The 12,736-nt window shown below is 45.4% G+C and overlaps 1 protein-coding gene across 5 annotated transcripts in view; it reads left to right on the forward strand.

The window, feature by feature from the left end:
- The first annotated feature begins 4,923 nt into the window (after positions 1-4,923).
- MARK1 (microtubule affinity regulating kinase 1) overlaps positions 4,924-12,736 on the forward strand; it is a 110,066-nt gene continuing 102,253 nt past the window's right edge. For 3 of the 5 annotated variants that reach the window (XM_054021839.1, XM_054021840.1, XM_054021844.1), the window contains exon 1: positions 4,924-5,271. In XM_054021839.1, the coding sequence (XP_053877814.1) occupies positions 5,221-5,271 (51 nt within the window). In that variant the 5' untranslated portion in view covers positions 4,924-5,220. The remainder of the gene's footprint in view (positions 5,272-12,736) is intronic. The other 2 variants (XM_054021841.1, XM_054021843.1) reach the window with 1 other exon arrangement.

Here is a 12,736-nt window from a genome sequence, read left to right on the forward strand (position 1 = left end):
TCATTGTTCTTCCTGGTTTGGCATAAGTGGTATAGCCAGGGAGAGAGAGAGATCCCTTGTGATCTCCAGCTACTGTATCAGCTTCTTGGAGCCATTGGCAACCAGCATAATTTAGAGGAGCCTTTGGGGTCACTCCTGAAAGGTGCAGCACACAACCTAGCCCTATTTCTGTAAATGGGTATAATGATATTTACCACCTTTGTAAAGCCTTTTGAGAGCTGCTAATGAAAAAAAAGCTATATAAGCATTTATATAATAAAGTATTGTTAATACATGTATTAAATACATTTTTTACACTCCTTTTAGGGATCCAGATTGACCACTGAAAAATTGTATAGGATAGTAAAGAAGAATAACAATGTTCCTTCGTGCTGTGAGAATGGCCAGTAATCTGGGAAATTTGGAGAAACACGTTAGCTACACTTTGGTAAAGGAGACATTGGGACAAATTCTGGCCTCTGTTACACACATGCAAACTTATGCTCCAAACTTGATCACTCTTTCCTCAAACAATGCACTGTTCCTATTAAAAAGAAAAAAAAGTAAAGGTTATTTGGGGCACAAAACAACTCCCTTTGACATGTTTTAGTTTAGTCTTTTCCTTTTGACCATTTCACCTTGACCACATTTCCTAATTGTTGCCATGTCAGAATCACAACCTTCGTTGTAGCCAATAGTATACTTCTAAAGTCTACATAAATTCAGAGCTATAATCATAATTGGGACTCTGATGAAATTAAATAACCAATTGAGCCCTGTCTCTGTGGTTTATGATGGCCCCAGAGAACCCCCTAATGGTATTGCATCTTATTATGTACAGTGGGAGATACATTATTCCTTACATTTCTGCCAGCTGTGACACAGTTCAAATTTAATTTTCCACAATAAGGGTGAAATTGTGGCCTGACTGAAGTCAATAGTTTTGACTTTGATTCCAGTGGAACTAGGATTTCACCCTATATTTTGGTCACATTTAAATGATCATATTTTCTGTGCAATTTTAGTGTCTGCCACTATTACATCATTGTGAATTAAATTTGAAAATTGTGGAAGAGATTTCATTCAGGTTAGCATTTGAAATTTGCCACTGGGACTGTTTAACTTGTAGATCACTATTAAAATAATGGACTATCAACCCTTCAGTCACTGAAGGTAAAACTGATCCTTTAATGAAAACTAGAATGTGCCTAGCTACTCCAAATATCTGCAAGAAGCAGTCCCTATGCAGAGACTGGACACAATTGCAGTCCCATTGCTCCTGACTGCAGAGATTGCTTCTGTCTAGTGCACCTCCAAGTGGGAAGGGGAAGAGTAGAGTCCACGGGCTCTGCCTAGGCACCAGCCAGCTGGCTTTAGGTACACGAGAGAATGTCCTGGACTCCACAAGAGGCACAACAGTGAATCCACTTTGCCTGCATGCCTAGAAGCTAAAGCAGAATCACTCCTGGAGCTCCCCCTTGGATAGATGGGCCACTGCCTACAAGGCACAACTGAGCCTGTAGTTTCTTCATGGAACAGGGTATTGTGGTATCCGTTAACAAATACAAGATCCGTGGGTCCTATGCATGCATATCATAGTAAGTGTTGTACCTCATTCAGTGCACCAAATGCCCCAACAACAATTATGTGGGTGAAACCAGATAATCACTATACTCTTGAATGAACTCACTCAGAAAAATAATAAAAGAGAAAAATACCCTATCAGTGTGGGCAAACTCTGCTGGAGACTAAAAACCATGGTCTTAAAAGAGACACTGGTTTTATGGCTCAGTGCAACAATTTGTAACACACCCTACTGCCTGCTCACCCTTAATTGCCCTCTTTATTTTAAATGGTCTTCTACAGCATGTGTGAACTCCTTATGCTTAACAATATGTCCCACCTTATATTTAGCTTGGACACTCTGGTTACCTTCTCCAGACCTGAGAAAGAGCTCTGGGAAGCTCAAAAGCTTGTTATTTCCACAGAAATAACAGAAGTTGGGTCCAATAAAAGATATTACCTCATCAGCCTTGTCTCTCCCATATCCTGGGACCAACAGGACTACAATAACATTGCAAACAACAAATACATGTGTGACATTTCTGACAAAAATGCAGAAGGAACAAAAATGTAAAAAAATAAATAAAATAACTTCATGGTTGTAGCCTAGTACTCTGCATCCCCTCTACTGGCCTCCAAGATTAGTCAGAGATAGAGTGGATAGGGATTTAAAGGACCCAAAATCCAGCCACTATTCTCGCTGTATGCTGATCTCCAAGTCCCGCCCAGCTACAGCGGAGCAGCTGAGCTAGTAGCCACTGCGCTTCTGAGATCTGGCTATCCTCTGGGACTCTTACAGAGCACAAGGTGGGAGTTAATACTGCGTGAAGCAGCAATAACTTTCTACATATTTTACTGCAGATCTTTGATGGTTCTGGGAGGGAGGGAGGAGCATACAGCTTGGTGCAGTTCCTCCCTCCATCCTGGCCCTGCCCTTTTTTTGCACAACCCATTGCCCACTGGGGGGGGGGGAATAGGGCAGCATCACTGTAATAATTTTCCTGTTCCACATAGCCCATCAGCTGCTTTCTCTGTGATATTGTGCCTCTCTATACCACTTGGCATGGGGTAGCAGAGGTGTCTGTATTAATAACAAAATATATTTGAGCTACTAAAACAACAGGTAACAAGCATGGATGAGACAAATGCAAAATAGCACTTTCAATTACACAAACCGTAAGGCAGTATTATACATTTTTCTGGCGAAGACTCTTATGTATTATTAGCCGGCTCATGCTCAAATGCTATTACAGGAAGTCAGACAGCCTATCCTGACTCACTGGTGACATTGAATACATTTATACACATTTTAGTTTTCTGCTGTGTGACCACAAATCCATGAACAAATCCATACTGCGATGGGCCTGATCTTGCAGTCAGCAGGAGTTTTGCCGACGTAAGGGCCCTAAGCAGATATCTGGGTTTATCTCCACAAGGTTCTAATTTGGAATAAAACAATGCATTTTGACATGAGCTGAGTGACCAAAATGGGTTAATAACCCAGGCGGGCCACAAACTTATTTTGGCATAGTGGTTAGATCACAGTTGTTTGCCCTGTGTTAGATTCTTTTGTTTTTAAGAGACACAGGACCCACCCAGCAGATTCCAGGGCATTTGGGAATGACAGTTATGTGAGTAGCTAGCAGATGGTGAGTATGCATCCAATACTTCCTGTATCATCTACCTACAAGTGAGAAGTACCAAAGAGGTACCTACCTGTGAACCCACTAATTGCATCACAGTGCATGGGGACTGCTTCGTGGGGAAACCTAGAAGGGCACTCTCATACATAGTCTATCGGCACATTTCAGAAGTACATACTTTGCTCATCAGGAGGCTGCTTTGGAGGAAGAACAGTATTTAGAGATTTTATTTATTTATTAAAATTAAAGTTTAAAATCTAGTGAAATGTAATAGAATACTGGGTAAGGTTTTTTGTGGTTTTTTTTTTTTTTAATTTTGTTTCCTGGAAGGGAAGTTTGTTTTTTTTCCTTTTAGTTTAGAATGTTCATTTTTAGAATTTGCGGAGGGAGGAAGACTGGATCCACAAGATTTGGTTTTGTATCAAGAACTGATGTTATGTAGAAGCTGATAATTTCTCAAAGAACAAAATAAAACGTTTCTAACTTCAACAACATGAAATTCATTGTCACTTTCAGGTTCAAAATCCACACAACTGGCCTCTGTCCAGCAATGTGCGCTGCATGGCAGCATCTGTGCCTACGCAATGTCTCAGTGACTTCTGTTTAGGTGCCTAAATTAGACTGGCATATTTGGGCTCATACATAAATAGCCTAATTTGCAGAGATGCTGATCCAGGATTTCCCAGTCTCCATAAAGTCTGGGTGTGCAAGCTACATAAACTCCATAAGAAATAGGGAAATCTGCCTGCTCTTCAATGCTAATAATGAGTATTGGTAAAAATTAAGGTAAAAATGTCTGTGCATGCTTAACTTTAGGCATGCTATCATGCCCAAAGAACCAGGACCTTAAATATGCACTGCAAACCTCCTACGCTGCAAGTCTTGCCTGGGGAAACATTAATGAGTCTGCAGTAAAAGGGTGTTCATCTGGATCCCTTAAATCCAAAATTCTTTCTTTCCACATGTGTTTATGTCCCCCGGAAATCTCCCTCCTTACCTAGCCACGTTAGTGTGGACTCCTAACAGCGGTGAAGCCCATCCAAGAGTGCAGATTCCCCCTTAGTTGTGCCCCCTACAGAAGGGGGTACCCGAACCTCGGTTTATCCACATCAGTGTCTGTACCCCGGGCATAAATCGCTCCCCCAACCCCTATTTACCCGACCTCAATCGTGCCCTAAGGCATAGTTTACCCTCTTAAGTTTCTGTCCTCCCCGTTACCCGAACTCCTGATTATCCGAACCAGCGATTACCCGTGCGGGCCCTGAGTCACTCCCAACTCCGCTTATCCGACCCCCAGGGCCTTGCCAGCTCCCCCAGCACCCGAACCTCGGCTCTGCCCCCGGGTGTGAACGGCCCCCTTCGGATCGGGGGAGAGGAGAGAGAGAATTAACCCCTCCGCTCCCAACCCCGAACTCCCCCCGCTGGCCCGGGAGCGCAAGGCCCGTCTGCCGAAGCGCTGCCACGGCTCGGCCCAGGCGGGACCCCGAGCGGCCGCCCCGGGCAGGGGCCCTGCAAAGACTGAGGGAGCGCGGCCCCCGCCCTGCCATCAGCGCTGTTCTGCGCCCGCCCACCCGGCGCTGCTGAGGCGCCCCTGTTTGCTGCGCCCGCCCGCGCTGGAAGCAGCCGCTGGCTTCTCTCTCCGCAAAAGCAGCGGCGGCCGGATCGAGCGAGCCGGTGCCTTGGGCCGGGCCGGGCCCCGCGGCGCGGCGCGGCGCGGGCTGGGAGGGGCAGAGCCGCGGGGGGAGGAGCCGCCGTCGCCGGATGCTGTGAGGAGGCAGCTCCGGCTCCCCTGCGCTGCCGGCCACTCACCTGGGCGGGCAGCGGCAGCAGGAGGAGGCGCAGCCGGTCGGGCTGCCCCGATCCCGGCCCGGGCGCGCAGGAGGCCATGGCCCCGGGAACCTAGCGGGGCCGGCGCCGCGGCACGTCTCCGGGTCCCCTCCCGCTGGGGAAGCCGGTCTCCCCGCAGCCCCCGCACCGCCGCGGCCTAGGAGTCCCGGGCGGCCCGTCCCCGGCGCGGGGCCCGCCCGCCCGCAAGATGTCCACGCGGACGCCGCTGCCCACCGTGAACGAGCGGGACACGGAGAACGTGAGTCCGGGCGGGCCGGGCCCCTGGGCGCGCTGCGCTCCCCTCCGGCAGCCCCCGGGCGCGCGAGCCTCCTCCGGCTCCCGCGCTGCCCCCCGCCGGGCACCCCCGCCCCGGCCTCCTTCTCCGGGCTCGCCCAGCCCAGGTAACAGCGCCCGTGTAGGCCGCCGCCTCCCTGCAAGCCCAGCTGGGCTGCTGCCCGTATGCACGTTCCGGGCGGGCCAGGCACCCTTCTTCTGCCCTTCCTCCCTGGGCCGTGCTGGCCCGGCTCGCCTAGTCCTCCGGCTCCTCTTGGCCCCTAGGCCAGGCACCACTCTCTGCCTGGGCTTCTCCCTCCCTCCTGCATTCTCTGCGTGAGCCAGGTCCCCTCCCATGTGCCCCCTTTCCTCCCACCCTGCCCACACCTCTGAGCCAGACTGAGCTCCTCTCTCCCATCTTACACCCACCCCCTAGGCTAGGCAACCACCTCTGACATACCCAAGCTGGACAGTTACTCTTATGCATTATCTGTTCAGGTTGGTTTGGACTATCCTTGTGCATAAGGATAGTCGGGTAGAGTCTGCATCTCCCCACACCGGCAATCAGGTTTGGTTATGTCCTTCACTCAGGGCAGATCTACACTAAGTCAATCTAACTTGCGTCGCTCTGGGATGCGGAAAAGAATCCCCCTCTCCCTCTCCGAGCGACGCAAGTTACAGCGACCGAAGCGCTGTCCACACTGCCGTTGTGTTGGTGGGAGACGTTCTCCCGCCGACATAGCTTCTGTCTCTTAGGGAGGTGGACTAATTATGCTGACGGAAGAGAGCTCTCCTGTCAGCATAGAGCGTCTTCACCAGACATGCTACATCGGCACAGCTGCACTGATGTAGGGCTTCTAGTGTAGACCAGCCCTCAGGCTTGGCCTAGCTGCACGTTTCCTCTCAAGAGAAGCTGGTTTGCATCTTTTCTATATTCTCTAGCCCCTCCATACACCAGAGGCAGGAAACCTTTTATGCTCTTTCTGCCTGGGCTGGGCATGCTACCCCATCTTGCGTCCCTTAGGTTGAGCTGCTCTCACTCTGTAGCCCTTTGGGGATGGGATATTCTTTGCATTCCCCTTACTGTACTTCCTCTGATGCATCTTGTTCCTCTGAGAGGCTGTATCCCCTTGACTAGTACTCCACTGGGCTACTTAGCTGTGTCTCCATTTGTGCTCTTCTTAAACATCCCATGACCCTTTCCTCCTTGCTCTGCCACCGAAGTGGTGCCTTACAGATAGGGCCCTACCAATTTCACGACCCTCCCCACAATCCCCTTTTGTGTCAGGACCACCACAGTTACAACACTGTGACATTTCAGATCTAAACAGCTGAAAATGTGAAATTTACCAATTTTCAAATCCTGTGGCTGTGAAATTGACCATAATGGACTGTGAATTTGGTAGGGTCCTACTTACAGAGCAGAGGCCTAAAATAATACTGGCCACCATAAAGGGGGTGGATATTTTCAATGTTAAGCTTGTTATGTGGGAGAGCAGGGTAAATGAGAAGTTTTAAAATATTTGACTTTATGTATATGCATATCTTTTATGTTCCTTTCCAGTGGTGACATTTTATAGATATACACAGTGGTAGTATACGAGATATGAAACTTTTTTTGTCGGAGTACGGAATAGAGGGATGCAAACCTAAAACAAATATGTCTAGAAAGTGTCTATCATTAATAGTTATTAGGAAAGTAATGGAAGGGGTAGGAGGAAGAATGGAGACAATAGACAAGATCTGGCCTTATGTCTAGACATACTGTTTCTAGTGGGCAAATATGGTTATTAGGAAACTGGAGGGGATGTGAGAGGGAACAAGATATATTTTTATTTATATTGCAGTAGTATACAAAGTCCCTAACTAAGATTTGGGCCTCATTGTGCTTTGCAGTGTATAAACACATAGGCAGCTATAGTGCCTATTCCAAAGAGTTCAGTCTAATATGAAATAAGAAACAGGCACTAGAAAAGGGAGGACAAAGGTAACAGGAATAAGATCATGTGGTTACATAAATTAGCATAACTTAATTGTTCTGTATCTGAATATTTTAATGTACATAATTCAGTAAAACTTAACTGGCATAACAAGCCATACTAGCTGTAGCCCAAGTGTAAAAATATACATGACTATAATTAATCTATCCGATCTGTAACAGATGTCAAAAGAGAAGTGAGCCCCTTCATGTCATGTCACATCACGTGGTATAGTTGGAAAATGGTTTAGTTGAGGTAAAGGCAAAAGAGGAGAAATAAGTTTGTAATTATAAATACCATTCCTTATTTATTGTAAAGTTCCAGGTCTGTTGGTTCTCTTTGTCCTGCAGAAGACAATGTTGGTTGATGGTGGAGGTTAGGCTTTTCTTGCTTGCTTTGGTAAAGGTAGTAATGGCTTTAGCTATCTTCCTGACATAAAGGCCACTTAGCCTCCCAGTCTGGGAACTCTTTGGAATTCCATAGTCAACTTCAGCTGAACTTTTTTGGATCTTTTTAGTGTTTTTTGTGTTATGGTAGCACCTAGGAAATGCAACCAAGGATCAGGGCCCCATTGTGCAGTGTACTAAAGAGACAAATAACAAAGATATCAGTCCCTGCCCGAGAGAGCTTGCATTGTAGGTGTCAAGCAGCATGTAACAAGTGCATAAAATCATGTGGGGATGGGGTGGGGTGGAAGGATGAGATAAGAAAATTAACAGAGTTGAGAAGAAAAATAGAAGTTGCAGCTTGCCCCTTGTCTAACTAATGCCAGGTGGAAAAAATTGCAGACCTAATGGTAGGTTGATTGCAGAGAGGTGTTTTAAGAAGAGATATAGAGGAGAAGAAAGTGGCTTTATGAATTTTGATAGATTCCCCTAAAGCTTGGCGGCTGAATGAGAGAACACGGTAGTTGGAGAGGTGGGTGGGATGCCTTTTTGATGACAGTGAAGGCTTGAGTATTACTCCTGGGGGAATGCTGTGCAACTGCACATGCACAGAATTTGTCCCCTGCATAGTTCTTTGCTTTCCTGTAGAAAAATGACTTTCTGGCAGGGAAGCAAAGGGAAGCCCCAAGAACAGTCATGTGACCCTCCCCAGCAGTATGTTTCGGGTTCCCAGGGTAGCTGGCAGAGAGGTAAATCACTGTGGGGCAAGAGGCAGGACTGGGGAAGACCCGGCTGTTGGCTCCTTCCCTGCGCCGGTCTCAGCTTCTAGTCCCGGCGGGGCTGGGGAGGACAGGACTTCCTCTTCCCCTGCACAGCATCCAGGGCCAGGTCAGACCCACCCCCAGATTTCTCTCCCAGCAGCAGGAAGCTCTGCAAACCACCCCGCCCCTGCTTCCTGCACCCATTGCTCCTCAGCTGCAGGGGGAGGGATTCCTGTACAGGGAGCTGCTCCCATATCCGCCCACCCCCTGTGCATCCAGACCTTCCCACTGAGCCTCAACCCCCCCCCCCCCCCCGAAGAACCCCATTCCCCCTGCACCTCCCTGATGAGCCTTGTGCAACCAGATCCCCACCCCACTGAGCGCCGGCCAGCTACAATGGATCTCCACTGCACTGAGCCCCACTCCCCCAGCATCTGAACCCCCCCACTGAGCTCCCCACAACCAGACCCCCCTGCCAAGCTCTATCCCCCACACCTAATCCCCACCCCGCCGCTGAGCCCCAACCACCTTCACCTGGACCCCCCTGCAGCGTTCCATTGTCGTTGCACCCAGAACCACCCAAAAACCCCTGTGCATCCAGATTCCCCCACACCCCCATGCCCGGATCCCCCACTGAGCCACCTACACCCAGATTGCCCCACACAGAACCCTCTCAACCCACACCTGGCTCCCCCCACATTAAGCCCCTCCAAAGTTGGATCCTGCCTTGCTGAGCCTGCCTGCCCATACAGAAGGGCAGGACCCTGGGGTGTTTCTGGGGCAGGCCGGGTCCTTGTGCGGTGTGAGGGTTGGGTGCAGCCTCACGCTGAGTCCGTGTCCGTGGGGAGGGGGGAGGGGAGCTGCACAGTGATCTCCAGCCTCTGTGCAGCCAGTGGCCTGTACTCCCCAGTACCATGCTGGAGCTTCCACAGTCATTTGGCAAATAAAATTTGCAGAATTTTAAAATATTGTGTGCAGAGTTTTAAAGTTTTTGGCGCAGAATGCCCTCAAGAGTAGAGTATGTAGCTTGAAGTATACTATGATGGGAAAATTTGTGTTTGTATTATTGGATTGGAAAAGATTGTGTGGCAGGAAAAGTATACTCAAAGGCCACCTGTACAACAGTGTATGTGCAATGTGACAATATTATGACCCCCCCCCCCACCATGACTTACTATTTTCTGTTTCATGAAGATAAGGTTATTAACCTATTGTATACCGATAATGCCCTGAGTTTTAATTTCTCTTTGGGGGTTAATTGGACCACCTCGTACAAATGGCTAGCAGGGAATAAGCAGGTTAGTCAATTAACTGCAGCAACCCGGACAAAAGTACTAACATGAAGTCTGGCTATTTTGCACCATGGGAACTGAAATTCTCCTGAGGAGAAGGATAAAACTGTAAAGTGGGCTTGAGGGAGATAAGGGGACAGCATGGGATGGGTTAATTGGGGTAGTATTAACTATGCTATAGTTAGAATATTTGTATTGCCTGGATTTGCTTTACATGATAAGAACATATGGTTTTGGTTTGGGGAGAGGGGTCGTGGGAGAAAATATCCTGACAAGAATTCTTTCTTTCAGTGCCTTAAGCAACAGCATGGCCTGGTTTCTGAACCTTGCAGGTTCAAAAGTACGCTGCATCTTTTTTTCTAAACAATTTGATGGAGTGGTGTGAATATTGGCCATATCATCTCCATGTCAGATTATTTTTCTCTGTATGTAAGTGTGCCACTAGGTTGTACATGGCTTAGGTGGTGGGAACATAAAATGTTGTCATATCCTTCCGTTGGAGATGATTTTTGCTTCTGTCAAAGTTGTACAGTATTATTGCATCTACAGAGTGGGTTTTCATGCTCTGGGGAAAAACCAGTTGTCCAAACATAGTATTGTAGAAGAAGAATATAGATGAAATGTGTAATACCTTTTTAAATGTAGGTCAGCATCTTTGTTTTTTACAAAACTGTCAACCAGTTTGAATTTAACTTTTAATTTAAAATGTATATGGCTACTAATGGGACATATGGAATAAATGTTTAATTTCTGACCTCTCTGTTAAAGGAATTCATCTCATAATTCTGTTCTTGAGTTCATGTTTTTTCAGGCAATTCTTGTGTCAAACCATATTTTGATTTCTTATTAAGTAGAAGAAAATGTTTACAGCAAAGCAAGTTGAAAAAAATCTCCATACATGACTTGAGCTTTATTTCCTGACTCTGTGGGTTTTAAGGTTCATATGTAACAGTAACATTAATTTGCTTGTGTTCCACATCCTGAAAATTGTAATTTTACAACCAATCCTAATTGGTTACACATTTAACCAGAAAAACAAGAAAAATACTAAATATGTGCAATGTTGCCAAATTATCATTGCTGTTGAGACCTTCACTTTTTCTTACATTGTGATTTTAATTCTGCAGACCTAATTTGCATGAATGCAGCTTTTTGAATTTAATACCTTTTTGTCTTTTTTTTAAAAAGGGGAAAACTAATTTGCCTTTTCAAAGAATAAATCGGGAGCCTTGAAATGGTTAAATTATTAGAAGTTAACCCATTCACAGCCAAGTGTTAAGTTCCTCCCTGGGCTGCTGCTGTTTGGATGGAGTCAGTTTTCTATACGTTTTTAATCGTGATAGAAAACAGAAAAGATTGAGCTTTAACGTTCCCTTTAAATGAAAATACAGCATTTGTAAAATCTGGCAAAATTAGACTGATCTGTTTGTATTTGCATTTATGATTTTTTTTTCTGGCCCTGAAATTAAGGAAGTTGTCTTTTTGAAGAGTTTGAAGTTTCAGTAAAACTTAAGGGAGTGTTTATGCTATAAGAAGTTAGAAGTGGTTTTTTTGTTTTGTTTTTGTGTTTTGCATTGGTTGATGTCTGCAAGCAGAAGCTATTGTGTGGACAGGGCAAAAGCGATTTTACTACTGACCTCTCTGAGAGCTGTTCAATTAGAGTGAAAATGTGTAAGCCTGGTTTTCGCTACAGTTTCCACCACTGGTAATACTGAAGGAGCTTCACTGGTGCAAGCACAATTCCTCGCTCTCCCCTCCAATTTTCCAAGTGCAAACAAATCCCCAAAATATCCTTCATGCGGATTTAAGTTACTGCTGGGACAGTAGTTTGGTGATCAGGGCAAGCAGGTAGAATGTGTCATGGTGTCCCAAAGAGAGTGTGGTTTCTTTGGCAATGTTCAGAAGTGATCTTTCAATTCATAGCATGTATTTCCTCCATCTCCCTTCACCAAAAAACACTGCTCCTCAATGCAGCCAATGCCAAGTTTCAAACTCTGGCCCTTATCCTTTAGCCATTTTTAAAAATGTGTGTCTATAATTTAACAGTACAGATTTTTTGTTTTTGTTCTCCACAATTTCAGAATCACTGGAGGGATTTTGCTAAAACTCTCTTAAAATTGCTCTGGTGTCTTCTGCTCTATATAATATACACTTTTGGGCAGTGGCAAAGCATGAAAAGATTCAGAGCAAAAGGTGAATGTTTTGGAATGTTATGGGCATGTGAAAACAAGAGGTTTAAAATGGAAACTATTCTATAACCTTCACTATAGTGGAAGTTTGAAGTACATGCTATAAAATAGCTTAATAGTTTTTCTTCAATTTTAACTACAGAATCAATTTTGATTCTTTTCTCCATATCTTCCTTCTCCCCAAAAAAGTTTACTGCTAGATACAGTAAATGTATAGCGTTGTTTTCACTTCCTGAGTTTGTAAATGAACTTTTTTGGTAGTCTCTCAGTCCAATGTTAAAGTAAAACTTTCAATTTTAACTGTAGGTGGTTTTCCTGTAATTAAATGCCATGAAGAATAATACTGTGTGATGTCTTCTCAGGCTAGATAATTAGTCTCAGTATTTAGAAGACCTTTTTGCTATCTCAAGGTCAGTTTTGAGTTTTGTAATGGGATAGGATATTGCCCATTAGGCAGAATTTTGGCAGGTATCCCAGGGAAACCAAGGTAAGAAACTGTAAATTGTTAAAATAGGACTTTTTGCAAGGCAGGTTTCCTGACCTGCTATTTTCAACTTAATTTACATAAATATGACCAAACATATGCAGTAAATGTAAAATAATTCTGTAAAATAATTCTGAGGTTGCTTAATTGAAAGGTATATGTCATATGTAGATTAATTTTGCATCCTTGTGAAGCTGAGAGGACAGATGAGGAATTTTTTTTCTTTTAGATGAGTCTTAGGGTTTTGTGTGTGCAAACTTTAAAAGAAAATATTTACTTTTGTCAAAGGACACATGTTCACATTCATTGTAATAGGCTTCTGCCCAGTTAAAATCAGCCGGGCTACAATTAACCTTTAAG

This window comes from Malaclemys terrapin, chromosome 3 (assembly GCF_027887155.1).
Source record: "Malaclemys terrapin pileata isolate rMalTer1 chromosome 3, rMalTer1.hap1, whole genome shotgun sequence".
Classification (NCBI taxonomy): domain Eukaryota; kingdom Metazoa; phylum Chordata; order Testudines; family Emydidae; genus Malaclemys; species Malaclemys terrapin.